Raw genomic sequence first — 25,899 nt, 5'->3', positions numbered from 1 at the left:
TAGTCCCTAAAATGTTGATTCAATGGTTGTTTATTCGCCTAATACGCTTTTAACAGAAGTAGATCCCAGAATAATTATGGCAAGTTTAGATTTAGTTAAAGATTTGACAGACTAAAACAGGCAGATCTATAAGCTATTGGGTAGCCAACTTTAGACAAAATAAGGGAACCGATGTATTTATGAAAGGCACAGCATATGAGAAATGGCAGTCTGAGGAGGGCCTTCGGATCTCGACAGAGACTTGGAATAAGATTAATTTGTTTTACTTTTCCTTACTAAGAGGGGGCGAATTTTTGCTGTATGCAGTATTATACGAAATGGCTGCTTTATAGCACCGGCTTTTCTGAATAAAAAAAATCCTGAAATATCAGGAAGCTGTTTTAGGTGTTCAGTGGGGGTAACTAAACACTTATTTTCTGGAATTGTCCAAAAAGAAAGCAATTTTGGGCCGATGTGCAGGAGTACTGCTACCATACATTAGAGATTTACTTTTTTTAAATTGATTCACAGACAGCAGTATCGGGCTACTCATCCGACGTTAATATAAAATTGCTCCATAAGAAACAACTTTTTTTAACCACTCTCTTAGCAAGGTCGATAATTCAGCAAAACTGGAGGTTGGAAGTTACCCTACCTTTCAACAATGGCGGTCCTAAATGATAAGAATTGAGGGACCAGAATGCTGTTACGCACTGAGGTCCAGTACACAATACATTTCGGAGTTTATGGAGCGACTGGTGGTATATGTTGGGCTGTCGGGATTTTTTTCCGCAAACATTTGGGTCGAAGCACGATATCTTGTTTCTTTTTGTAAAATCGGAATAAGTTGCTGCTAATATTTGGACGATGTGCTGTGTGTGTATTCTGCTGTATGTGCTGTAGCCTAAATTCTGTACTGGGCCATGGGCTCAGCCTGCACTTTGTAGCTGGTTAGACAAGAGCGGCTCAGGAGTCACTCTCTCACCCCAGGAGACATGGTAAGGGATTCTTCAAAGGAACAGCTGGTTTGTGACCCATGGAATGAAGGGTAAACGGAAGGGGTCCTTCGTGCCTTCGTCTGTGCTACTGAGGCCAAAGGCAGAGTGATTGGTAAATGGTACAAGCACCCAGAGATGGCAATGTTGGATCATATTACACATGGTGCCCATTATGTGTTTTTTGTATTTCATGTGTATTTTGAATTACTTGGCTTGAAAAAAAGTGTTCCCCTCAAAGTGTAGCTATCAATGGGCACTAATTGTACTTCAAATGTTTAGGTCTAATTTACCTTTCTTGAATATATTTTTGATTAAAATAATGGGCAATTGTGTAAGTCAGTGGATTTCGGCATTTCTGTGGCAGGAGAATTTACCATAAAATTATGGATTTTCCACATACTCCAGAATTGGCAAAAATTACGGATTTTGCAAAAATGTTTGTAGCTCAAATTGCTTAAAATAATAATGCCAGGGAACATGCTGCCTAATGTGCATTTTTTACCACTTAATTTGCTTACCCTTATCGCATATTTTGATGCACCCATTTTGTTCTTAATGTGTCTGAATTGAAGATTTACTACAGCATTAAAAAGAAAAATAACTAGCATTAGAAAAGCCACTCAGCTGGCAGCCAATGCAGACAGTCTTTACCAAAGCCTGTCTTCTACTTAAAGATACCAGTGCAGAGAGACCGCGACAGCATACTAGTTGCATTTATTCATTTGGAAGCTCTTCAACCAGATTTGCTTCAGAGAGGAGCACAGCAGTATTTGAGAAAATAGTGAATCCGTGGCTGTATAGAGAAACAATATGATGAACCAGGATTGTGAGTACTCAGACTTAAGGTGATGCAATAGATTAAGAGCATATTTATATATTATACAGGTTCAAATCCATATAATAGGGGCCAGTTCTGGTAGCAATGACAGCGGGCAAGGTTGATTGTGGTCAAATCAGAGGACGTGGGTTTTGAGGGCTGGCTGAAAAAATGAAAGTGGGGAGGCAGCACAGAGCTGATGAGGGAAGGCAGTTCACAGCAATAGACAAAATTAATAGAAAGACCAAAACCACAAAGAAGCGTAGGGTGGTTCCAGAACAGTGAGTAAGCACTGGTGAGTAGAACATATTGTTCAGGTCAGGACAGGTCAGATGAGTAGCTGAGAGGTATGAGGGTTCCAGGTTATGCATTGTTTGAGCATTAGGGGAAGCAACTTGTACTAGACCTTGTGATTAGTCTAGACAGAACCTGATTATTGCATCAGAATCAAAATGGGTGATCACCTGCGTATGTTAAAAAGACCTCTTCTGACAAATTCATGCTTTTGTCGTGGGGAACACACATTTACCTCAGTAAGCTATCGCACAGTTCAGTTTAATCAATATAGCGTTGCTAATTAGTAACATGGCCATATTTAAGTGGAGATTAAGATAGTATTTTTTAATTCCGTAGTAAAGCACTCAAGTTCTATGGTAGAGGTGACTTACACCAAAGCTCCTGGGGAGGATGGAGGAGTGAACGATTGTAGGCAGGGGAGCCAAGCCCTCAATACAGTATTGTCAGGGCAGGAGTATCAGGGAAACAAATAATCCCTGTTGGAAAAAGAGTAGCACCAGGAAACCATACTGTCGGGTTATATGACAGAAATTTGACTGTGCTGCTGCTTTAAATTGAATTGAGTGCGTAGTTTGATCAGATTCCTAATTTTAATGCTTCGAATGTGTACATTTTGGATGGGGTATGGTCTGTGTGAATGTGGTGTGCGCTTTCACTGAAGTGTGCATCCTTGGGGCCAGCTAAAATCAACAAGTGCTTAAAAGTCCTATCGGAATGATGGGACAGGTCTGACTGAAAACTGTGCGCGGTAGTTAAGAAAAGGGCTGTGACTGAACGGAGCTGTACACCGGGTCTCCTGAGAAAGCTTCTTCGATGTGGTCCTGGGGTAGACTTTTTTATGTTGGAATGCTACCTGGACCCTTTTAATATTAAGTTATGAGATGGCATTTCTCATTCTTCAGATAGAAATGAGACAGATGGGTCGGGCAGCTGGGCGATACTGACTGGTCCTTGGCGCAAATGCCCCCTGTGAACTAGCAATATTCTTGAGGCTCCGCCTGATACAACTTAATTATCTCCATGCCATCTATCTCACACCGCTTCGGCTCTGGTAGGCCAGTAGAGTTAACGCTTGGGATAGCCCAGATGTCCCTGTACCAATGCAGTTTTCTTCCACCCCCCTCCCCAAAAGATGCCTACTGGCAGCAAATTATGGCTGCCCTAACTCAAATACTCCAAACCCACATCACCCTTCCACCCACTCATGCCCTTCTAGGTGTTTTGGATGGGGTCGAGAATTCTCAGGGCAGCTGAGATCTGGTTGGGATGGCAACGGTGGTGGCGAAGCATGATATCGCCCGAAATGGCATTGCCTGAAAATGGAGGTCAGAGGCAACACCACCCTTGGGGAATGGGAGAGATGAATGGACTGGTGTGCACAACTGGAAAAAAAACCTCTACATGGCCAGGGCCTGCCAGCAGAAGCACCCCTGGATAGGGGCAAAATTGATGCATTTTTATGCTTTAGACACTAGATCTCTCCCACACCTAGTGTTGTACGGCAGAAATGTGCCATGGGGTACTTGTGCACTTGTTTGCCCTGTTATTGTGTTATGTTGATCACTTTTAAGAAATAAATTAGGAGATGGTTCCCAACTTCTGTTTTGCCTGTAAGAGCATTTTGAAAAAGTGCATCAACTAGAAAGTCTGTGTGAAGTGGAAGGATTTTGATAAACCCATGAAAACTGGTTTTATTCGCACTGTAGTTAAGAATTAACGCTAATGTAGTACTATATGACAGTTCAACCTAGTGGTGTTTCAAAGGAAGATTTCATGGTAAGGCTGTGATCAAGTCAAGGGGGGCGGGGAGGGTTAGGGCAGGGGGGTTACTGAGTTTGCACAAGTTTCTACCAGTTGAATGTCAATATACACAACTTTGTGATGATGCGAAAGGCATACCGTGTTCATTGTTCGCTTGATACCATTAATGTCAAAGAATATGCCACTGATGTACAAGGGTAAAAAAAAGACTGTATTGAGGGAACCCATCTCTCTATATCCATATATTGTACTGCAGTCATCAATAAAGTGTGTTACAAAAAGAAAAGCCTGTGATCAAGTCATGACGTTTTGTTTTAAATGCGAGAAGTGAACAAGGTAAAGGAGACAAATATTTTTGTATCATTTTGCTGTTAAAAACTAAAGGCAAAACACATAAGATGATGGACTGAATGTTGCACAATGGCAAAAAAGTAACCCCCAGTCACAGATCTGGGTTTAATCCATCGTTACTTTGCTCACCAAGCCACCCCAGTTCAGATATGGCCATATGCAAATCAGTCTTGACCCTGTGCCTCATGGGAACAGTCCAGCCCAATCTGCCAAGCCATGTCTTCCCTGGACTGGAATTAATCATCCTAGGACCGGTTTCTGGCTATCAGCTGTCTTCAGCCAGGATAGCTTGACTCCAGTGGCTTAGTGAGCACAGGACCCACGTCTGGGCAATTAGTTGGACAAAGTTAAGCAAGTGTAAAAGTATAGTGTTCTTATGAAGTGAGACGCCAAAATTAGTGTAAGACAGGAAGTGGTCATGGTATTGGGGATATGCACAGAACAGCTGGGCGGAAGTCCAATTCCATTGTACTTCTTATGTGAACAACTTAAATGTCTGGGTTAAAACCAGAATGAGTAGGTATACCATTGGTCTCTTATTTGTTATAGAAAAAAAACACAACAAGAAAACAAGGCACATGCTTTAATTAGTGTTGCCATATTTTACTTTCGGCGCTGCCCTACATTCGTTGTGTGTTACTGCCCGGTGATCGTCATTTCTCAGCGCCTAGTTTTACTTGCCTGCAAGCAGGGTTAAGCGCTGTGGTCATTTCACTGCTCCGGTTCTCAGGTTTTGCCTGTACCAGTAGCACATTTTGTGATTTCAATGGGTATCAAGAATAAGGCCCATTCTCACGTTTTCCTAGTAATTTCCCCAGAGACTGTTCCTTTTTAGGTTTTGCCTGGCGAAAGCTGCGCTCTGCGCAGCTTTTTCGCGCAGGTGAAAACCTAATGACTATAGTATGGGGCTTGGAATCCGCCCCGGTCTTCCATTGGCTAGCTCCACAAATGGAGGATAGCCATTGGAAGACACGTTTGTCCGTCAATGCAGGACCAGATTCGGGGGCATTCCCGAGAATTTTTGGCTTTTGGCTACGTCACGCTACGTCAGCCGAAAGCCAATTCTCGGGAACGCCCCTGAATCTGGTCCGGCATTGCCGGCACCTCCCTTCCTGAATTAAAATCCAGCTGGCCACTGTGGCTTACCTCAGTCTCGGCTCCGGAAATGGGAGTGTCTCTCTCACTGGTTCACGGGTGAGTAGGTCAGGCCTGCCTGCCGCGCCTATCTTTGTCTTTTCCTCCATGGCCGGTGTTTCTGACTTTGCCTTCGCAGTTACACGCACTCGGCTCCGCCTGCGAGGAGACCCACCAGGGCCTGTGAGTGCTTCTCACGGGTTTAAAATATCAAACTATTAACTCCTTGCGGAACAGCTACGCCATAGCAGTGACGACGACTGTGCATGAATTGTGTTGGAAAGATACTAAGAAGCAGGGAAAAGTATTTTGAAAGGTTTATTACGTTTACACGTCCTCTTCAGTTCCCGGTCATCATCATAATGCCGGCATACCATTCCAAACAACCCAACCTCCTTACTTCAAATAATGCACAATCTGGAACAATACACAACCATTGCAAGACACGAGACCATAACTTGCTGTCTCGTGTCATCTCGGGTCCGTGTCATCACATGCCCATAATGTAACAAATTGTAAGGTGTTTAGAAATGATACTCGATAAATTGTCAACAAACTATTTGTCATGTCTATACTGAGGTCTCATCCTCGTATTGGTATCACAACGGTGAATTAATTATGCTTTATAGTGATGAGGTAAATGAAGTATTTTTTTTCATTTTTAAATGAAAATGGATGTAACTGTAATGCAAAATGATCTCATTAAAAAGAATGCGTAAACATGACGTAAAGTCGCTTTCATTGCTGTTCCTTTGTTGTTTTGGATGTGCACACTCCTCCCGTCTCAAATGATGGTACCGGTTGTACTATTATCTCCCTGGGGAAGCACACACACTTAACCTTTCTAGAGGGGGTATTTAGGGGCGTAGCTCGCAATAGTGCCGCAGGTACAGTAGCACCTGGACACAGTGCTATGAATGCTCCTACTGTGGCATAAGGCCCCACTTTCTTGCTTGCATTGTTGCCCATAGCACCCACTCTTGCTGCACCACTGGACGCAGTGTGCTGGTCGGGTCGGTGTGAACAGTCAAATGCAAGGATTGCTCACTTAAGTAAATCAAACGTACTTCATGTTATATTCTGGACTGTATATTTAACAACAAGGGGTGGTGATGGACAGAGTTTCTGAATTAAGCAGAATACTCTCACCCAGTCAAGAGATCAGGGCTAGATCCAACAACGTTTTTTAGCTCACTGCATCATCCCAGTTCAGAACGTGGCTATATGCAAATTAGTCTGTTCCTGTCCCAGTGCATGATGGGAACAGGGCAAACCAAACTACCAAGCCAATTCTTACATTGGGAAGGAAACAAGCTTCCGGGGACCGGTTTCTGGCATTTGAGCCGTCGTCGGCCCGGCTTGCTTGAATCCTGGTGGTGCAATGAGCAAGGGACTCACATCTGAGTATACCCTTCCACGCTTAGGGTGGACAAAATATTTAACAACAAGGGGTGGTGATGGACAGAGTTTCTGAATTAAGCAGAATACTCTCACCCAGTCAAGAGATCAGGGCTAGATCCAACACCGTTTTTTAGCTCACTGCACCATCCCAGTTCAGAACCTGGCTATATGCAAATTAGTCTGTTCTGAGCTGGGATGGTGCAGTGAGATAAATAACCGTGATGGATCAAGCCCTGATCTTTGGACTGGGTAAGAGTGGTATGCTTAATTCAGACACTCTGTTCATCACCACCCCCTTTTCTGAATATATTCTGGACTGTGACATGTAATGGCAAATAGGGTGAATGCGTTGTCAATAAGAAGGATTTTATTTTTACAGTGCAGAGTTGAGACCGCCGTTTCCGTGCACTTTTAGTGAGAGCCGCAATAGTGAAGACGGCTGGAGAGCGGTCTGTAGTGACTGTCAGGGTGGACAAAGCATTGCAGGCCCAGAAGCAGGGCCTGCCCTTACTCCGGAAGTAGTTTTCCCTTTCTTTAACTCTGTGACACTATCACCAAACCTATGTTCTGAAAAAAATATGTTATTGTAGCATTTCCCGTGCTGTTTTTTAAGCGCCAATGACTGGGTAAAATTAATTGCCTCAACACCTCGACAGCAACCGATACATAAATATATGTGTGACATGATATTAAGTCTAGGGATGTACAACTTGATATGCTTATTTTATTGCATATGCAAATCTACAGACTGCGTATGCATTCATTGTGATATATAATGTATTACCATATTTGAGTTGGGGGGGATAAACATTAACTTTGGCCTTCGCACTGTAATAAAAATTTAAATTAAATTGTATTCGTTTATTTGTTTCCAGAATGTGATTTAGGGTGCCATATTTATTTCACTGGCATGAAATAAGTACTCTTATTGCTCATGCATACAAATATCGTGCACTTGTACATATATCGGATAGTAAACTATATTTGTATGCAGTTTTATATAGCGCAAATTAGATCCAAATGTATTGCAGCGCTTTACATGGACACCCAGCTGCCCCCGGCCCTGTAAAGTAATCTTTCAAACACACAGGTGTGCCCCTCTCGCAGCCCACCGGGCCCTTTCCTCATTTTATTTCCGTCTACCTTTGGATTACCCTTTCCCGCCCCCACCCCCCGCTGTCCGTTCCCACTCCCCCCCCCCGCCCCTGTCCGTGTCGTGGGATGCAGGAATGTGGTTCCACCAGCTGCCGAAGGTGAGGAGTGAAGGCAGCGACATCCCGCTCTGTGCCACTGGAGGAGGGGTGGAGGGCAGAACCCACACCAGGAAACCAGCTGAAGCGTGAAGGGAGGAGCGCCGCTGTCCTTCGGCTGCTAAAGGGCTGCTCAAGTCGCCACACCGCTGTGGGACACTTTTCAACCATCCCTGGCATTTTAGCCAATACTTAAGGGGGTGTTTTCACTGTTTTAGCAAATGCTGAAAGTGAAACTACAATTCCCAGAATGTGAAACTACAATTCCCAGAATGCAACGTTCGGATTGCTAACCAGCACAGGTGAGGCTCGTCGGCCGAGGATCTTAACAGCTGTTCGGGGGTTGTGAGCCCTTCCAACCTCCCAGGATTCGCCTGTGACAGAAGCGATGTTTTGGAAAACATTTAGAAGAAGTTGAGAGCTGCAGGACTTCGGGTGACTGGGCTGGGAGGGGCGGCGAGTCCCTGCATGCTGTCGGCCGGTGAGCCCCTGCCTGCTGTCGGCCGGTGAGCCGAGCTGCCTCTTGGACACCTGAGCTCACGGGCACATTCGGGCTCACCGAGGAGGACTGCAGCCCGTCTGGACTCCTGGCGTCTTGGACACACCACTACTCTTGCTGTTGGAGCCCTCAGGTGCTCGCAATATGCGTGATTCTCCGTTGAGACTATCTACAACCCACGGGACTCTGCTCCTATTGTAGGTGAGCGACTGCTGTGGACAATTTCGAGATACCCAGAATAAAACACATCGAAACTTCTTCAAAGCAAAGATTTGTTTCTACTCCTGCAACACTGCGCCTAGAAGCACGGGCACCAGCTACAAAAGTCTCCGGGACATCTGCAACAGCACCTTGCAACATGGCCATCAGTAGCTCAGCACACACAAGGCGGAGTCACGCGTGGATGAGGAGGTGCTAGCAACACACGTTAACCAAATGTCCATGACTTAGTGCCTAGAATTACAAGAGACACTTGTGGTTGTTGTTAAAGGAATGATACAAGCAGCTTCTCACTAATTGGCGACAAGCAAGCCAAAAACATGAACTCGGCACCTAGAAGCCATGGTTTCAACAACTGAGCACGTTCCTTGCCCGTGTACAAATAGCAACGTAGTGCCTAGACTAGAGGCTAGAGCACTAGGATCAGTGTGCCTGCATGTCGCGGCCCTAATCGCACACCTCGTGAAAACGGCAGCGAACATCAAAAAAGTTTTAATTTAAGAGTTCAGCAATGGGTCTCCCTCCGACGAGTTCCCCCGAAAATGGAACGGAGGCGGCCCGAGGACAGCAGCTTGTAACCTTGGCACTTTGGAACTGGGACTATCTGACCAAGTGCTTCGCAGATGACAAAGTGTGCTTGTCGTTCGGCCTCTAGGCGCTGGCCTCCCTGCTGTGGATCACGTCGCACACACTGTAAATATATCCTTTTTATAGCCGTGCACAGGGCCGCACACGCGCCCTCGTCTTGTCGCGCGTGCTTTTGAAAGCAATCATGATACGTCTGCTGTGCCGCCCCGCAATGGTGTGTCGTGGAACAGCCAGAGGGGAACCTCTAACACTATTTTTTAGGTTTCGATTGTCCAAATCTGCCCTCTGTAGGCCCCCTATATTACTGTAAGTACATGGTATACATGTAATTTACAACTGAAATTACATAAGGATTTGGTACTCTGTATTAATGTTCCCATTAAGTGCGATCCTCCCCACTCCCCCCTGGTTGCTTCCGTAGTAGCAAGACTTATATGCAAACACTGACATACAGCAGTTTGCACTTAGCATTACATAAAATAACACGTACAATGACAGCTGGGCATTACACACCCGTGACGTTACCAGCGTACACACCTGAACATCTCCTGTCCAGCCGTGTCCCAGAACTGCAGCTTGACCCAGCGGCTGGCTCTTGGTGTGTGTGTGTGTGGTATTAATTGCTGTCTGCTGAGCTCGTCCGTAGGGTACAATAGGTCTCCCATTTGCGAGAGATTAAGCTATTGGCAATGTAAATGACAATGCCATTTATTTAGCTGTTTTCAAAACTAATACATAAATAAAAGGTTTGTCATTTACAATGCCAATAGCTCTAACTTTTCAAAAGGCAAAACCGTTGCATTGTAAATGCTTGTTCCACATGTTGCCACAGCTTACTCAGCAGCTGTCCATTGCTAGAGGCCTGGGATGCACCAACACTCTGCCTTTATATCACACTGTTCCATGAATGCTTCTCTGAAGCTCCCTCTTCCAATCCACCACACATACCTCCTCCACAAACCATTCTTCCACACACACACACACACCTCTACATACCTCTTAACTTAGCCTCATCTGGCGAGTTGCATCACTTGTGCCTTGGGCTCATTCACAACATAATACATATCCTCACATTTTACACACACACTCTCCCCATGTATTTCAAATGCCACCAGCCCCCACTGGTTATAAGGTTCAAAAGGCTGTGGACTATTAAATGGGTGAAAGGAGTAGTAAGGGGGTTCTATCATTGTATCTATCCAGCACCCCTTCGTTCAGTGCAAGGTAGCGCCATTTTACCTTGGCCATTGAGCCGTCTGTGTCCTCCCCGAACCATCATTGGTTGAAATCAGGGCTTTAAGTGTGCCAGTTCTTGCCGGTGCTCAGCCCTGGCAGTTCTTGAAAGCAGATGCTGAAACGGGCCCCTCTTGAGCTCTCCGTTTTTAGGTATCGCGCCTAGCGTTGCAGTGCGCAGCACTGCTCGTGCAACGAGAGACCTCATGTGGGGGGGTTCGGAAAGCTGACCATACGCTTGTGTGTGTGCTTTTTTTTCGTCAGCTGCTATTGGCGTTTGTGTGTGTTTTTTTTAAACTTCTCTTTGTCCCCCTACCTCTTTCTCTCGCCCTCTCTCTCCCCTCTTCCTCTCCCTCTTTCCCTCTATCCCTCTTCCTTTCTCTCCCTCTCTCCCTCTCATGCTTCCTCTCTCTCTCTCCCCCCTCCTTTTCATGCTTCCTCTCTCTCTCCCTCACCCTCTCCGCAAGACACGGCAACAGTCTCAAAAGCATTTGCAATGCAATAGGTCTCGCTTTCCTGAAACTTTGAGCTATTGGCATTGCTAATAATAATGCAACACCAATAGCTCAAACTTCCAGTAATGTGAGATCTATTGCATTGCAAATGCCTGTTTGTAAGGTTAAGAATGTCAAGACCCTGCTTAAAAGGAAAGTAGTAGTATCATCAAGAAAATTCCTTGTCAGAACCAGATCAATTTATTTTTACGATCATGTGCCTTTATTATTTCTGCCAACAAATTATTCATTCTGTTATCCCAAAATCAATGACTTGATTATTATATATTTCTGCACAAAGAAACTGTCTTGTAAGTTAGACCATTTAATAGTGTGATCCTAACTAAAATATTTTTGGTTCTAGGTTAAACTTCCTGCCAATGGAGAGCCCGGTATGCAGTAGATTGTCATTGCTTTCTAAGATACTTTGGCATACTGAAATATTAACGCACAAACATTCCACTCTCCCCAGAGCAGTCACTGCGTTTTTAGGTTCCAGACAAAAGCTTTAGTTGGCAAAGATGTGAGTTGTTTTGTTCCGTTTGTTCTTTTAGGAAGAAAGGCTTCATTGATCTGATCCAGCTTGTCTTCATATTAATGCCAATACCTTGACTGTCTTGATCAGAATATGAAGCATTAAAATGTCATAGAATCAAAATTGATTTTGGTAATCTGTTTTACCCAATCATCTGCAAGAATCCCCACGACTCCCCCCTCACCGCCCCCGAATTATGTTTTAGTGCTCAATATATTAAACAGATAAAAGGAGAATTGAAAAGCCCTGAGACATGTTTGACCCCAGTAATTCAAACTAAAACGCAGAATTTTTACAATGCCAATACAGCATTAATAGGAACGCTCCTGGTTTGACTTGCAGCTTCAGGAACTCTGGTCATATCTATTTGACAGTGGGTTTTTTCAGGCGACCCACATTTTTTCACAATACATCCAAATATAATTACATTTCCCGCTTCAATTCTCATTTTTGCTTCTCTGCAGTTCATTTAGGTGTTTTATATAAAACCTACACATGTGAATTTTGGTTATACATTATGTTTAACATAAAATTATCGTATGTATTCTATTAGAAAATGCAGTTTGAAAGTATACAATGGTACAAAGAACACTTGACACGTAAATATATTTTAGTCAAGTGCCTTGAAACGCTTGCAGACAATGTGATGATGCATTAAAGCTACTGCAAACAACCCCACTGACTACCTTCATAATGGCAAAAGCACAGGCATGCACGGCACTGCAACTTATTAGCTGTTTAAACATTTCCCCCAATCCAGGACAGTCCTTTTTGATGCTCCCCACCCCCCATGACCTCCTTCTCCATGGATTCCCTCACTAACACCCACCAACTGTGCTACTCATCATTTGCATTTCATTTGTTTTATACCACTATGAGGTGATGACCAACACCGAAGAAAGACAGACAGGCACAGGCTCTTAGGTAAGACCTTTATTGCAGCTCCATATAATCAGACCTCATCCTACAACGGACACAAGAAACTGACAATCTGTTCAAGCAGTAACATTCTTAGATTCCAACTAGGAATGTAGCTCCATGGTAACATAGAACTGGGACACAGACTAGGAAGGAATACATAGAATAGCCTATGAAGGAATACATAGTATAGCCTATACATCACGGGGAAGGACAAGAAAACCACATTCACCTCCCCTTTTTCTCCAACAAAAGAAAAAGATGCAAAGTTAATGAACTAGTGAAATACACAAAATACAGTCAATAAATACACGAAATTCCCCAACTGTAATCTCTTAAACGAAGAGGAATTGTCCTCACCCTACTAGGTCTCCTTTCCACAGGACATGGAGGAGCAGCAGGAGGAGCAGATGGCCCACTGGAGGAGTTCTCCACAACACATTTGGAAGGCCACTTAACAATCCTGTTGAGGTTCTATACTCTGATCTTGGGTTTTTACAGCGTTCCCCAGAAGTTTGGTAACTCTTATTGGGTGTCCAAACTTCGACTTTCCAACCCTTCTTTCAGGGAGTCTCACTCTAACCCAGTCTCCAAATTGAACAATAGTCTTCTTCACAGCTTTTCTCTCATTAAACTCCAGCTTCCTTTTCTCCATCTTCTGTAGTTCGCTATCCTTCCATCCCACAGGGCAGGCAATCATGCCCCCAACTTCCATTCTTCTAGAGGCAACCTAGAGAGGATTGCCCTGAGTACTAGCCACCCTTCCTTTAAACAGTGTGAAAGGAGAAACCCCGGTGGATGAATGTGGGGTAAACCTGTATTCACATACTTTTTTTAATGGCTTCCTCCCAGTCACAACTAGAGACCACAGCCAATTGCATAGCCTTCTTGAGCACCCTTACAAATCTTTCGACCACACAATTGCATTCAGGGTGGTACAGGGCGGCGCGCTTATGTGTAATGACCCTCTCACTCAAAAATTCTTCCTCCGCACCAGAGGTAAATTATACCTCATTGTCTGTTAACACAGAAGCTGGCAACCCCTCGCTAGAAAAGAGGTCATCTAAGAAACCGATCACAGAAGAGGAGTCCACCGAATGGACTAGTTTAATGGCAGGGCACCTGGAAAACATATCCACACACCCACACCAATACATAACGATCCTGAGTTCTGACCTTCACATGACCCAGGATATCCACAGTGACATCAACGCAGGGACCATTAGCTTGCTGTCTGATGACCATGGGTTGAGTCCCACACTTAAGAACCTTATCACTGTTGGCACATTGTGAACAAGCGCGCACCAGTCTTTCAATCTGAACAGCCAACGCAGGCCACCAATATGTTTATCTGAGTCTATCCTTTGTTTTAGCTATTCCCATGTGACTAGAATGGGCACACTACACCAGTTTGTCACACAGATCTGAAGGAACCACAAGTCTACTGCCTCTGAAAAGCAACTCGTTCGAACACGACAACTCCTCCTTCACACACCAAAACTCTTTAATTTGGTCATCACAATCACGCTTCTCGGACCAACCATCATGTACATAGGTGATGACCCGCTGTAAGATGGGATCACTCACCAGACTGGCCTTCCATTCACTCTGTCACAACACCTTCAGTCACAACACACACTCTCAGATCTTCCCCAGAATCTTCACCAACAAAACAGTCATCATCAAAACCATCAGGAATAGTTGAACCACTGACCCTAGACAAACAATCCGCAAGAATATTTCTTGCCCCAGGTAAGTAAGAGACATACAACTCAAAATCTTGCAGAGCAACTACCCATTTTCTAATTCAATGAGAAACACAATCCATATCTTTTTTCTCAAACACCTCTTTTAGAGGTTTGTGATCTGAGATCACTGAGAAATGCTTGCCCCAAATAAACTTTTTGAGCCCAGTAAACAGCCGAAGAAAGACAGGCAGGCATAGGCTCTTAGGTAAGGTCTTTATTGCAGCTCCATATCATCAGACCTCATCCTACAACCGACACAAGAAACTGACAATCTATTCAAGCAGTAACATTCTTAGATTCTAACTAGGAATGTAGCTCCTTGGTAACAACATAGAACTGGGATACAGACTAGGAAGGAATACATAGAATAGCCTATGAATGAATACATAGTACAGCCTATACATCACGAGAAAGGACAAGAACAACACACACTACTTATACTAGTGTAGGGTGTCAGAGCACTTTACACCACACACATTATACAGAGAAAATAAATCCTACGTGTGTAAATCAGTCGATGGGAAATGTTACATCAAGACAATGAGCATTACAAGATGTAGGAATCGCATGTCATCCATACTAATAGGCAGTACATTTTAAGAGTGTTTAGTCTGGAGAAGTACAATCTCTGTATTTAAAAAGTACCACAGTGGTTGGATTTGCCTTACTAATAACAATGTATTTCTTCCCAACCCTTTTTAGCAACATTAGGATACTGAAAGACTGAGCAAAAAACTAGGGGCCAATTACTATGCGGTTAAAAAAAGCCACTGACCGTTGGTTGGAGCCTCTCCAAAAGCATTGTTATTTGCCAGTCGGATTCCTTTCTGCCCGCCTCATTACAATAGAGGTTGTCAGAAAGAAATCTGACCAGTCATACTGACTGGCTTCCGAGCCCGTCCACCAGTCAGAATGCTGTCAGTAATCCCAAGGGCGGCTCTATCTGCCCTTGGGATTACGATGTCCTGTTTCTGTGCCAGCCTTTCTGACACAGAAAGGCTGTCGGAACTCGACTTTTGGGGGCCCCCAAAAGGGCCCCCATGGGTGCACAGCCTTTGGTTGGAGGCCAAGGTGGCATAGGTGCCCCCTGTTGATCCCTGGTGCCTGCCACGGGGTGCAGGTATGCACTGTATTCCGGGCGGAATATATGCTCCCATTGTAAAGTATAGGAATGTGACCGAACAGTGTTTGGTCGCATCCTAATTAGTCGGTTAGTCCCATGACCGCGATGATGTGGGGAGGAGGAAACTCTGTCCCACATCGTAATAGGGCCCATAATGTTCAAACCTATACCATACAGTTCACATTCAGCTCTTTGATAATAGTTCATCGTTCACTGTCCTATGTTAGGATTGTAACTTATGAACTGCAAGTAACAAATGGATCGGACAAGACGGAGGTCCTCATCCTGGGCTCCTCTCCCTCCGCCTGGGACGACTCCTGGTGGCCTCCCGCCCTGGGCACCGCACCCAAACCGACAGACCATGCACGCAACCTGGGCTTCATCCTGGACTCCTCCCTCTCCATGACCAGGCAAGTCAACAACGTCTCCTCGGCATGCTTCAACATCCTACGCATGCTACGGAAGATCTTCTGGTGGATCCCCACCGAGACCAGGAAGACCGTCACCCAGGCCCTCGTCACCAGCCGACTGGACTACGGCAACGCCCTCTACGCCGGGACCACCGCCAAGCTCCAGAAGAGACTCCAGCGGATCCAGAACGCCTCAGCCAGACTCATCCTCGACATCCCACGAACCAGCCACATCTCCGGACATCTGCGAGACCTTCACTGGCTCCCCGTCAACAAAAGAATCACCTTCCGCCTCCTCACCCACGCACACAAAGCCCTACACGACCAAGGCCCGAGCTACCTCAACAGCCGAGTCAACTTCTACGCTCCCAAACGCCACCTCCGATCAGCCAACCACGCCCTCGCCGCCGTCCCCCGCATCCGAAGAGCGACTACAGGAGGAAGGTCCTTCTCCCACCTGGCCGCCAAGACCTGGAACTCCCTCCCGACCGACCTGCGCCTGACCCAAGACCACCTCTCCTTCAGGAAGAAGCTGAAGACCTGGCTGTTCGAGCAGTAGCGGCTCCCCCCCCCCCCCCAGCGCCTTGAGACCCCACGGGTATGTAGCGCGCTTTATAAGTGTCACTGATTGATTGATTGATTGATCTCTGTGACAAAAGCAGTAGCCCACCAAGCTATCTACATAAAATATTGTTGTGCATTATACTCATTTTTTGCAGAAGTCAACTCCCTGCACTACTTTATGATGAGCCAAACTGCCACTATACAAAACTCCAATCTCTCTCCTGCAGGAACAATTCATCACCAGTTATCTTGACATTTTAATTGATGCCTGAAAACTGCAAAAATAAAAAATAAACACAGCGCCCCCCACCCCTCTCTCCAAGCTCAGCACCAGTGGGGCTGCACCGGTCGCACCTCCCTAAAGCTGGACCTGACTGGTGAATCCCATTAGACAGTAAGACTTTATGCAAAGAGAGCTGGCACACTGTCATTTTTTTTTTTTTCAGTGCAATCCTCAAAACATTTTTGGAGTTAATGCGTGAGCTAATTTCTGGAATTTGCCTCATATGTGTTCACTGAGTTTCTCCTTACACCGAGGGCCACTGAAAAGCTACAGCAAAGGGCAGACATATCATAGCAGAACTGTGCCCAATTACCTGGGTTAGTTAACGGAGTCTAGATAGAAACAGCTCGAACACGCTCAATGGATTGCCCCATTCATTTCTGCTCCAAAGTAGTTTACTAACAGGTACAGGTGCCTAGGCACTTTTGTCTATTTGAGGGAGTGGGGTTGGGTTCAGACTCGGAGAATGTGCATCACTTTCCTCTCCTGTCCCAAGATTACTCTTAATTTTGTGTCACCCCAACCACTTCATGAGTCATTGCTGTTGTCTCCTTCCAGAAATTATTAATGTTTTCAATTCTATCTCTCGCCCTCGATGAGCATTGGTGCTGCTCTCCCTCGCCACGAATGTCACTTTTTCCACTTCCATGGTTACTGCTGTTTACTCACTTTCATGAACAGTTTTGCCGTTTGCATCCTTTTCACGAACGGCCCGATCTTTTTCCTCATGGTCATGTTACTGTTGATCCTACTTTCTTACTTATGGTCAACAGTCACTGTTCCGCTTTCCTGGATTAGGGTTGTAGTTTATCTCCTTTCCTGGGTCAGCGATCGGGAGTGTAGCTATCAATAGTGCAGCTGGAGCAGTGGCACCAGGGCCTATGACTACACCCCAATTAGTCGTTTTTATTTTACTACAAAACGAGGGGATTGGGGAAAAATATTGGTGCTTGCATTAGCGCCACCAATGGATTGCTCGCTCGACTTCCCACCAGGATTCATACTGCTGTTTCTACCCACCGACTGTCCAGATTCCTATCCACTTTCCTACCCCTCTCTCAAGTGAATGATGTTGCGACACTCTCTAGAGTCAGTCCGAAACCCCTATCCATACATAGTATTTAGAGTCAGTTCCTCTACTCCTTGCAGCCCATCTGGAGTGAATGACTTTCCACCTCCCTCCAAATCCCCAAATTCAGTATTAGTTCCGCTACTCCTTGCAGCCCATCTGGAGTGATGTGATGACTTTCCACCTCCCTCCAAATCTCCAAATGCAGTATTGCACCTCACCTGGACCCGAACGGCCGCTCCCCGCAACATCCCTCTGGTTCCTCATCGCCCGACTCTTTTAACTCCTCTGCCTTCTACTTTCTGAAACCCAGCTGCAGCGTTTATCAGACTGGAAATCCCCTGCTACCGGCTGTGTCCCTCATTGGCTGCCTCGCCCAGCAACGTCACACACAACAGAATGGGGAAGCCCCTGTCAAGACACGTGATTTTCAGAAAGTTCAAGTTGAACACTAAACAAGGAGCATTCGCGTCTCTAAATGCGCAAGAGCCGTGGTCATGTTAGGGTCAGGCAAGAGTCTACAATCAGGCGGACGACAGAGCCTAAAAAAGAAGCGTTTGCCTGACCAAAATATGGCAATCGCTTTGAAGCGAAAACCTAGTTTCATTTCGGTAGTCTAGTTCGATGTGTCGTCACTCAGAGGTGTGCCCGTCATATTTATTGGTTGTAGGTTCGAATCTTGGCATGTCGTTAAAACTCGTGCATCAAAAATGCGGGTGCAATCTGGCGGTTTGGGTGATCCCTTTAAGTTCTGTTGCAAATGAACACTGTTTTTGGTGGATGATACAAATTTGAAAGCTCGTTACTCCGATAAAAATGTAACTCGTGTACTCCGAAGTCCTTATGTAACGTAACTGGTCCTTTTGTAAAGAGCAACTTTGGGCAAGGTTCGCGCTATATAAAATCGTATTAAATAAATAAAAAGACAGAATCCTTTTTGACGTGAATACATGTGAGCAACACTCGTCAAATGCGGGGAGTTCACAGATACATGACAGTCAAGAAGTTGCTTCAGCAGTGTCTGGTCTGCTTTACAAAATTGACTGTTTTTTCAGTCACCTAACCGGATGCCATTCCTACGCCAAACAGGCAGTTAAATAACAAGCATTGGTAAATGCAACAGGTTTGCCTAAGTCATAAATGTAGTGTCTTGTGTGTAATAATGACAGACACTACTTAGGTTGAACATGGAGCTTTATTAGCTACCTCTTATCTCGTCCTGGTCCCTACTCTAACTGCCCCTTTCCTGTACTTGCTCCTCCTCTTCCTTCCACCCCCTAGCTCCACCCATGCCCAACTACTAGACTGCTCAACATCATTACATCTCCCTCTTTGTTAACAAAAGACAATAACTGACTTGATCAAAGTTCTTCGATTAGCCTCTTGGGCTTTTGAATGTTCCTTCTAGGACGGAGATTCACTCCAGAGTCTTCAGACGTGGCTTCAGTCTGACATTCCGGTCTCTGTACTGCATCCACTTGACCAGGCCTCTCTGACTCCCATTGGTCTGATGTTCCTACAAGAGCCTCTCTCATGGCAGGTGTGCATTTCTGGAAATGTGAGATGTGAGAAGTTGGCCTCACATATGGTGTCTCCAATTCTGGGGGCACCTCGTATCAGTCCAAACAATCCCTTATGGTGATGGTTGTAAGTCAACCTTATAGACAAACTATCCTAAGGGTATGTTATGTTATGTTATGTTACTTAGAATTTGTAAAGCGCACATACGCCCAAGAGCTTCTTGGCGCTGAAGAGAGATAAAAAAACATAACAAAAGAGATACCAGCAAGAGTCACTATTTCAAATAGGCCTGTGTAAAAAGGAAGGTCTTAAATGCCTTTCTAAAGGCAAGGAGGTCCTTACTCTGTCTAAGAGTCAAAGGTAGAGAATTCCACAAGGAAGCTGCTAGAAAGTGAAAACAGCTACCTCCCTGTCGCTTTTTCTTGAACCGGGGTACCTCAAGTAGATCTTTGTGGGCTGATCTAAGGCTACGTGAGGGGTGTATCTCCCTATCAATTGCCTGATGAACAGGGGGCCCTTACCTTGCAAAGCCTTGAAAATAAAGCATCCGGCTTTGAATGCGGCTCTCTGAGCCACAGGTAGCCAGTGCAAATTCTCTAGCCCTAATTTAATCGATTCCCATTTAGGTACCTTACAGATCAGTCTGGCAGCTTGATTCTGCAGGTATTGCAGTCTTCTAAGTTGACCTACAGGTAAGCCCAGGCAGAGACTGTTTGAGAAGTCGATGTGGGAAAGGACTAGGGCGGTGACTACCTGAATCAGGACAGAGTGGGTAAGGAGGTGTGCAATTTTTTTTATTTTCCTTAATTGAAAAAATCCAGAAGAAACTACTGTTCCAATCTGGGATTTTAAGGCAAGGTCCTCGTTGATGGTCACTCCCAAACTCTTTACTGTTTGAGATTTTTTAGGGGGGGAGACCCATATCATAAGGCCAGAAGTGTGGACTCCAGCTAATCTCACTCTTCCCAGGCAAGATCAATTCAGTTTTCCCCGGGTTTAATTTGAGGTGATTTAAAGACATCCAGCTCTGAATTAAGGTCATAGTTGCCTGAAAATTCTCTACAGCATTAGGTGAGTTTAGTACAAAAACTAACTGCAAGTCATCTGCATAGTTATATACAGTGACTTTGTGCTCTCTTAGGGAAAACAAAAGGTGCCGCATATATAAATTAAATAGTAAAGGGGACAAGGAAGAGCCTTGAGGGACCCCACAAAAAGAATTGATTTTAGGAGCTGTAAAAGACCCTAGCCGAACAGACTGGGTGCGTTCAGATATGAAAGATTTCAGCCAGGCCAAGGAAGAATCTCTCAGGCCGGCCTGTTCAACACGGTTGACCAGTATGGAATAGTCAACCGTGTCGAATGCTGCAGACAGATCAAGAAGCACCAAAGCTTGATGTAAATTTTTGTCGGCGTTAGACCTCAAGGTGTTCTGAAAGACCAATATTACTGCCTCAATGGAATGACCAGGCCGAAAGCCTGCCTGGTTAGGGTAGCATGGACTAAGCAGCCTTAAAGGCTTAACTCAAGAGGTCGTGTTAAGCGAGCTGTTTTACCAATCACAATCCTGTAATATCAAATGAAAGGACACCACAAAAGTTATACATTATAAAAATATATGTATTTATTACTAGAATAATCCTCTATACTCTTTATGAGTGCAGAGGCACAAGCGTTTAAACAAAAGCACAGTTAAACATATAAAAGTTGCACAATTATGGATGAGGCCCAGGGGTCACGCAAACCATATATTAAGAAAGTGGTATAAGAGATACCAATCGAACAGTGGTTAGGCCTAGGGCCTAGGGAATCGCTGGGAGCAGTCGGGACTAGCAATGCTGAAGTCGGGAAAAGCCCGCAGGATTCGGGTGCAGCGCTTAAAGCACACACATGAACCAATGCAATGTCAATGGTGCGTAAAAGTTATAAAGTTACTGTTAAAGGAGACTTCCGCTTAACGTAGAAGGACGAAACTTTAGACACATACACTAGAGGTGTGTACCAGTGTAGGAACACTGGTGTTGCTGAATTACCTCACCCACAGGAAGCGGGTGCACAGGTGCGAAGTAGTGTTGGGTTTCGTCACGCAGGTTGATGGTGCTTGGAGCTGAAGATGCTTCAGGCGTCGAGAAGAGAAGTGTCCGGTGTGATCCAAGGGTGGATAGAAGATAAAGATGATCTGAAAGCAGAGGGGACAGAGTCTGGGTCACTCAGTAGTGACCAGGGTGGAACCAGGAAGGAACCAGGCAATGTCGGGCGCTTTCAGGTCGCTGTCGTGAAGCTTCTCTCAGCTGCCACGTGGACTCTGGGGCACCGAGGATGTCCAGGAGTGGATCACGAGCTGTCCCACGCAGGTTCTTGCTGTCGGCGGTGTCGGCTTCCGGATTGGAGCAAACAACCCTTGGCAAGCGCAACCCACGCAGGATTCGAAGATGGCTTAACACTCGGACCAGGAGGGTCAGAGCGGGTGCTCCTTTTCAGGGGAGCGAGTGCAAGTCTGGAGCAACCAGACTCAAGAGTCAGTTTTCAAAGTTCGTCAGCACAGGGGCCACAAGCCAACGGGCAAGTGACCGGGCCAACGCGTTGATCCAAAAGATGCAGAAGGGCCCCACGCAGCACTCGGTGAGTGTAGAGGGGTGAGCTTCAGTGCAAGAGAGGCTCAGGGCTGGGGCTTCTCAAACCTCAAAGCACAGCTTCGAGGGGGCCTCGGATGCTGCACGGTCAGCGCCTCTGTGTCTTTCCAAGATGGCGGGCCCCACGCTTCAGGTCGCCTCCACAGGTCTCAGCTCTGCAGGGACTGTGGATCGGGCTGTTAGAAGGTAGGCACGCTGGGTCTTGTTAAACTCTGTCGCTCGAGTTCCAGCGGGAACTGCAACAAAGCAAACGTCGAGGTGCTGGATGGTGCCTGTTTGCACAGGGTGGTCACCCCTTGACCACAAGGGAGATTCTTCAGTCTTCTACGTCGAGAAGGATGTCGAAGGGTCCAGAGTTTCATTTCATAAGTTTCAGTCAGGATAATCTGAATGCTTGGGCATTGCTCCCACTCTTATACCAATCTGGTGGGCTGGATTACCTGCTAGGTCACTCCTATGGGTGGGACCCAGGAAGGGGGTGGTTACACCCCTTTCCCTTTGTCCAGGGTCGCGCTGGGACTGGGGCTGGTGAGCCCCAGAACCGGTTTGACCGGATTATGCAAGGGGAAGCCTTGTGCTCCCCAGGCACTGTCTGGTTTCTTTCAAACCTCCCTGCTACAATCCACTATCTCCTGTCTGGGGTGGTGTAGTACTTCCCCGCGACAGGAAACCCTTTGTCCAGGCCTCCTCTGCCAAGTTTCGGTCAGCAGCAGGAGGTCAGACTTGTGTCGGTGGCAGCAGCATCCATTTTGTGATGCTGAGGCTCTGGTTAGGATTAACCGCGTTTTAGTAAAGTAACACGTCTTCTCCCTCTAGAAGGGTGGAATGCTATCCCCGTCGACAGGACTGTCGAGGGGATAGTATTCCAAATCGTATGACACCTTACACGACATGTTTTGATAAAGCCAAACCAAAGTTAGCACATAACCGCAATGGATTATAATTAGGGCTCCCGGTTTTATGGTATTTATTTTTTTGCCATTTCCGTCTGTATTTAACCATATTTATTTTTTGGGCATTTTTTCTGTATTTATCCACATTTATTTTTGCCGCAAACAAAAGACGCTGCTACAGCTAGTATTTTGCCGCATTTATTTAAATTGACAATGCACACCAGTGCAGCAGCAGGTGAGTCAGGAGAGTGCAACAAACTGAAAGCAAGACACACAAAGTGAACACAGACCCCTCAAGGAAGTTCTCTCACTATAGGAAATTCTGTACTCCAGGCCTATAGAAGTGCCTTCCCAGTGGGTTCTTGTGTTTGGAGTGACAGCCCCTTATTGAAGTATTATGCCTCTATTTGTACCCAGTATGTTTATGTAACATGCACACTTGTGACACTTTCCTCTTGTAACGTATCGTTTTCTACCTCATCTTGTATCTTGTTTACTGTTGTTACTTGCACAATTGTCACTTTTTCCTCATGTAACATAACGTTTGCTCTTGCAATATGCACACTTGTAATGTTCTCCTCATGTATCAGTTCTGTTCCTATTGTGAAGTGCTCTGACACCTTCGGGTAAAGTCTGCGCTATATAAAAACGCATTCATAAATAAATGCCTGGAGTGGTGTGGCTCACTGGTTAGAGGCGGCAGACCCGTAAGCAGAGAACGGCCCGGGACCAGGGTTCAATTCCCAACGCGGCAGGGTCGTGGACCAGGGTCAAAGTGGACTTGATAATTCTCGCCTCGGTGCCTACTCTAACCAGGGAACACACTCGGCAACTCTGGGCATTAAGCTTGCCTCATCTCTACAACGACCCCCCACAGATGCCGGGGATGCCTGGTTTCACCTTGGAGATACCCAGAAAGGGACCATCTTACAGGGAAAACCAGGACGGGTTCCCCAGCGGTCTTCAGCGCCAGGATACTCCATGGAGTCGCAGTGCGCTTTACAAGTACACCTACATTTACATTTACAGGGGGCCTAAACGTAACAATCTGGAAAGCCTGTGCCCCTCCTAGCACGCAGGCACACAAGCAGACCCTGGCAGAGGCGCACGCACACAAAAAGACCCTGGCCGGTGCACCTACTTCTTCACTTCTGGGCAATGGGGGCAATTTTATGAGCACCAGTTACGTTACAAAAAGACACACATATATAGTGATGGGGCAGTTAAGTGATATGCTCAGGATCCCAGGATGTTTAGCCGACTCCCTAACTCGGTTTCCCAGACCAGGAAACGTAAAACACCTCTTTCCGTGAATAAAACAACACCTTTTGAGGCAGAGGCCAGGGGGCACTGGACCTTATGCCATCTGCCGGGGCCCATTTATGACTCTGATGTCACCCGCAGGGAATGTGCGATTTGGTGGAAAGCCTGTGCCCCTCCTAGCACACACGCAGGCACACAAGCAGACCCGGCACACAAGCACACCTGGCACAGACACAAGCACACACGCACACACACAAACAGACCCTGCACGCACACAAGCAGACCCTGGCAGAGACACAAGCACACAGGCATGCACACAAGCAGACCCTGCACGCACACACACAAGCAGACACTGGCAGAGACACAAGCACACACGCACGCACACAAGCAGACCCTGCATGCTTGCACACAAGCAGACCCTGGCATAGACACAAGCACAGACGCACGCACACAAGCAGACCCTGCACGCACACAAGCAGACCCTGGCAGAGACACAAGCAAACATGCACGCACCACGCACAAAAGCAGACCCTGGCCGGTGCACCTACTTCTTCACTTCTGGGCAATGGGGGCCATTTTATGAGCACAAGTTACGTTACAAAAAGACACAGATATATAGTGATGGGGCAGTTAAGTGATATGCCCAGGATCCCAGGATGTTTAGCCGACGCCCGAACTCGGTTCCCCAGACCAGTAGAGAGGATTAAAAATACAAGGAAAATGAACACTGTGAACACCGAGGGTGCAATAGCCGGTGCTGCGTACGTGGGGTGGGGGAGGGACGGTGGGCTGGCGCAGGCTGACTTGGGCGACGTAAGTCCTGGATCCCTGGAAGGCATTTTCTAACGTTGTGGAGGCAAATATGAACAACAGGCAGGTGAGCCCCAAAATATAGGACAAATGTTACCAGGGCGGGCTGGAGGTATTAGCACGCCCACACTGTGATGCTTTGAAACACCCGGGATTGGCTCAGGGTCACTTGAAGACCCTGAGCCAATAGGTCCACAGTACGTCCAAGTACGTCACTGGAAGGAACTCCCAGCATCGGAGCAGGGCATGGCAACTCTGAACCAAAGCAGCAGCGTTGCAAAATGTCCTCGTTTACTCGTATTTTTCCGTTTCTACATATAAATACAGACAAAGGAAAAATACTTTCCCGTCTGTATTTATATGTAAAAATCCGTAAAAACGGAAAACCGGGAGCCCTAATTATAATGCACTTAAGAGTATATGGTATGGCATTATCCCGGAACAGCTCATGCTCGAGCACCATCTCACGTTAAACCACGCACTCTGCCTCCAGGATTGATAAGGCCTGCCATAGGAGTGACTTATAGGTTTATATGTGTCCAGATAAAGGTTTAGATATAGGTATACTATATCTAAGCAAGAGGTGATTACACCAACTTGCCCCAGCTGAGTGATCAGCCAGTTGTGTCAATTTAAGAACCAGCCAGGGGTGGCAAAAGCTATGCTGCAGCCCCTGGTAGGCCTTAGATGCACCTATGCCCTTGGCACCTATAGTGCACTATATAGGGGCTTACAAGGTGTCCAGTACCAGATTGGTTATGCACCTAGGGTGCATGGAGTCCATTTTAAGGAGAGAGCAGATAGCCTGGGGCCCTGATTAGCAGGGAACCAGGCCAACTAAGTCGAAAACCAGCTAAACACAAGGCAAGAAATCTGGGGTAACCATAGTCAGGTGTCCACCTTCCTACACAACCCCCCCCCCCAAACGAAAGGAGATAAGGCTATCCTTGACCAGGTAAGCCTATATTGCTTGAGTGGCCATATAAGGAGGTACCTGCACTAGCATGGTTACCCCCTGTCTCATGGTCCACTAAGCAATCCCTCACCCATGGGGTATTAGAGGGTCTCCACCATAGGGAATCACTACCTTGGGTGTGTTTTTGCAAAG

General features: G+C 46.1%; 1 protein-coding gene across 4 annotated transcripts in view; it reads right to left on the bottom strand.

Moving 5' to 3' along the window:
• RELB (RELB proto-oncogene, NF-kB subunit) overlaps positions 1–18,042 on the bottom strand; it is an 851,517-nt gene extending 833,475 nt beyond the window's left edge. Inside the window, exon 1 of one of the 4 annotated variants that reach the window (XM_086938449.1) lies at positions 17,893–18,042. In XM_086938449.1, the coding sequence (XP_086794575.1) occupies positions 17,893–17,938 (46 nt within the window). In that variant the 5' untranslated portion in view covers positions 17,939–18,042. The remainder of the gene's footprint in view (positions 1–17,892) is intronic. The other 3 variants (XM_086938452.1, XM_086938450.1, XM_086938451.1) reach the window with 3 other exon arrangements.
• Positions 18,043–25,899: the final 7,857 nt, after the last annotated feature.

This window comes from Lissotriton vulgaris, chromosome 9 (genome assembly GCF_964263255.1).
Source record: "Lissotriton vulgaris chromosome 9, aLisVul1.2, whole genome shotgun sequence".
NCBI classification, from domain to species: Eukaryota; Metazoa; Chordata; class Amphibia; order Caudata; family Salamandridae; genus Lissotriton; species Lissotriton vulgaris.
The sequence above is the reverse complement of the archived record's forward strand: the minus strand, read 5'-3'. Positions and strand labels throughout refer to the sequence as shown.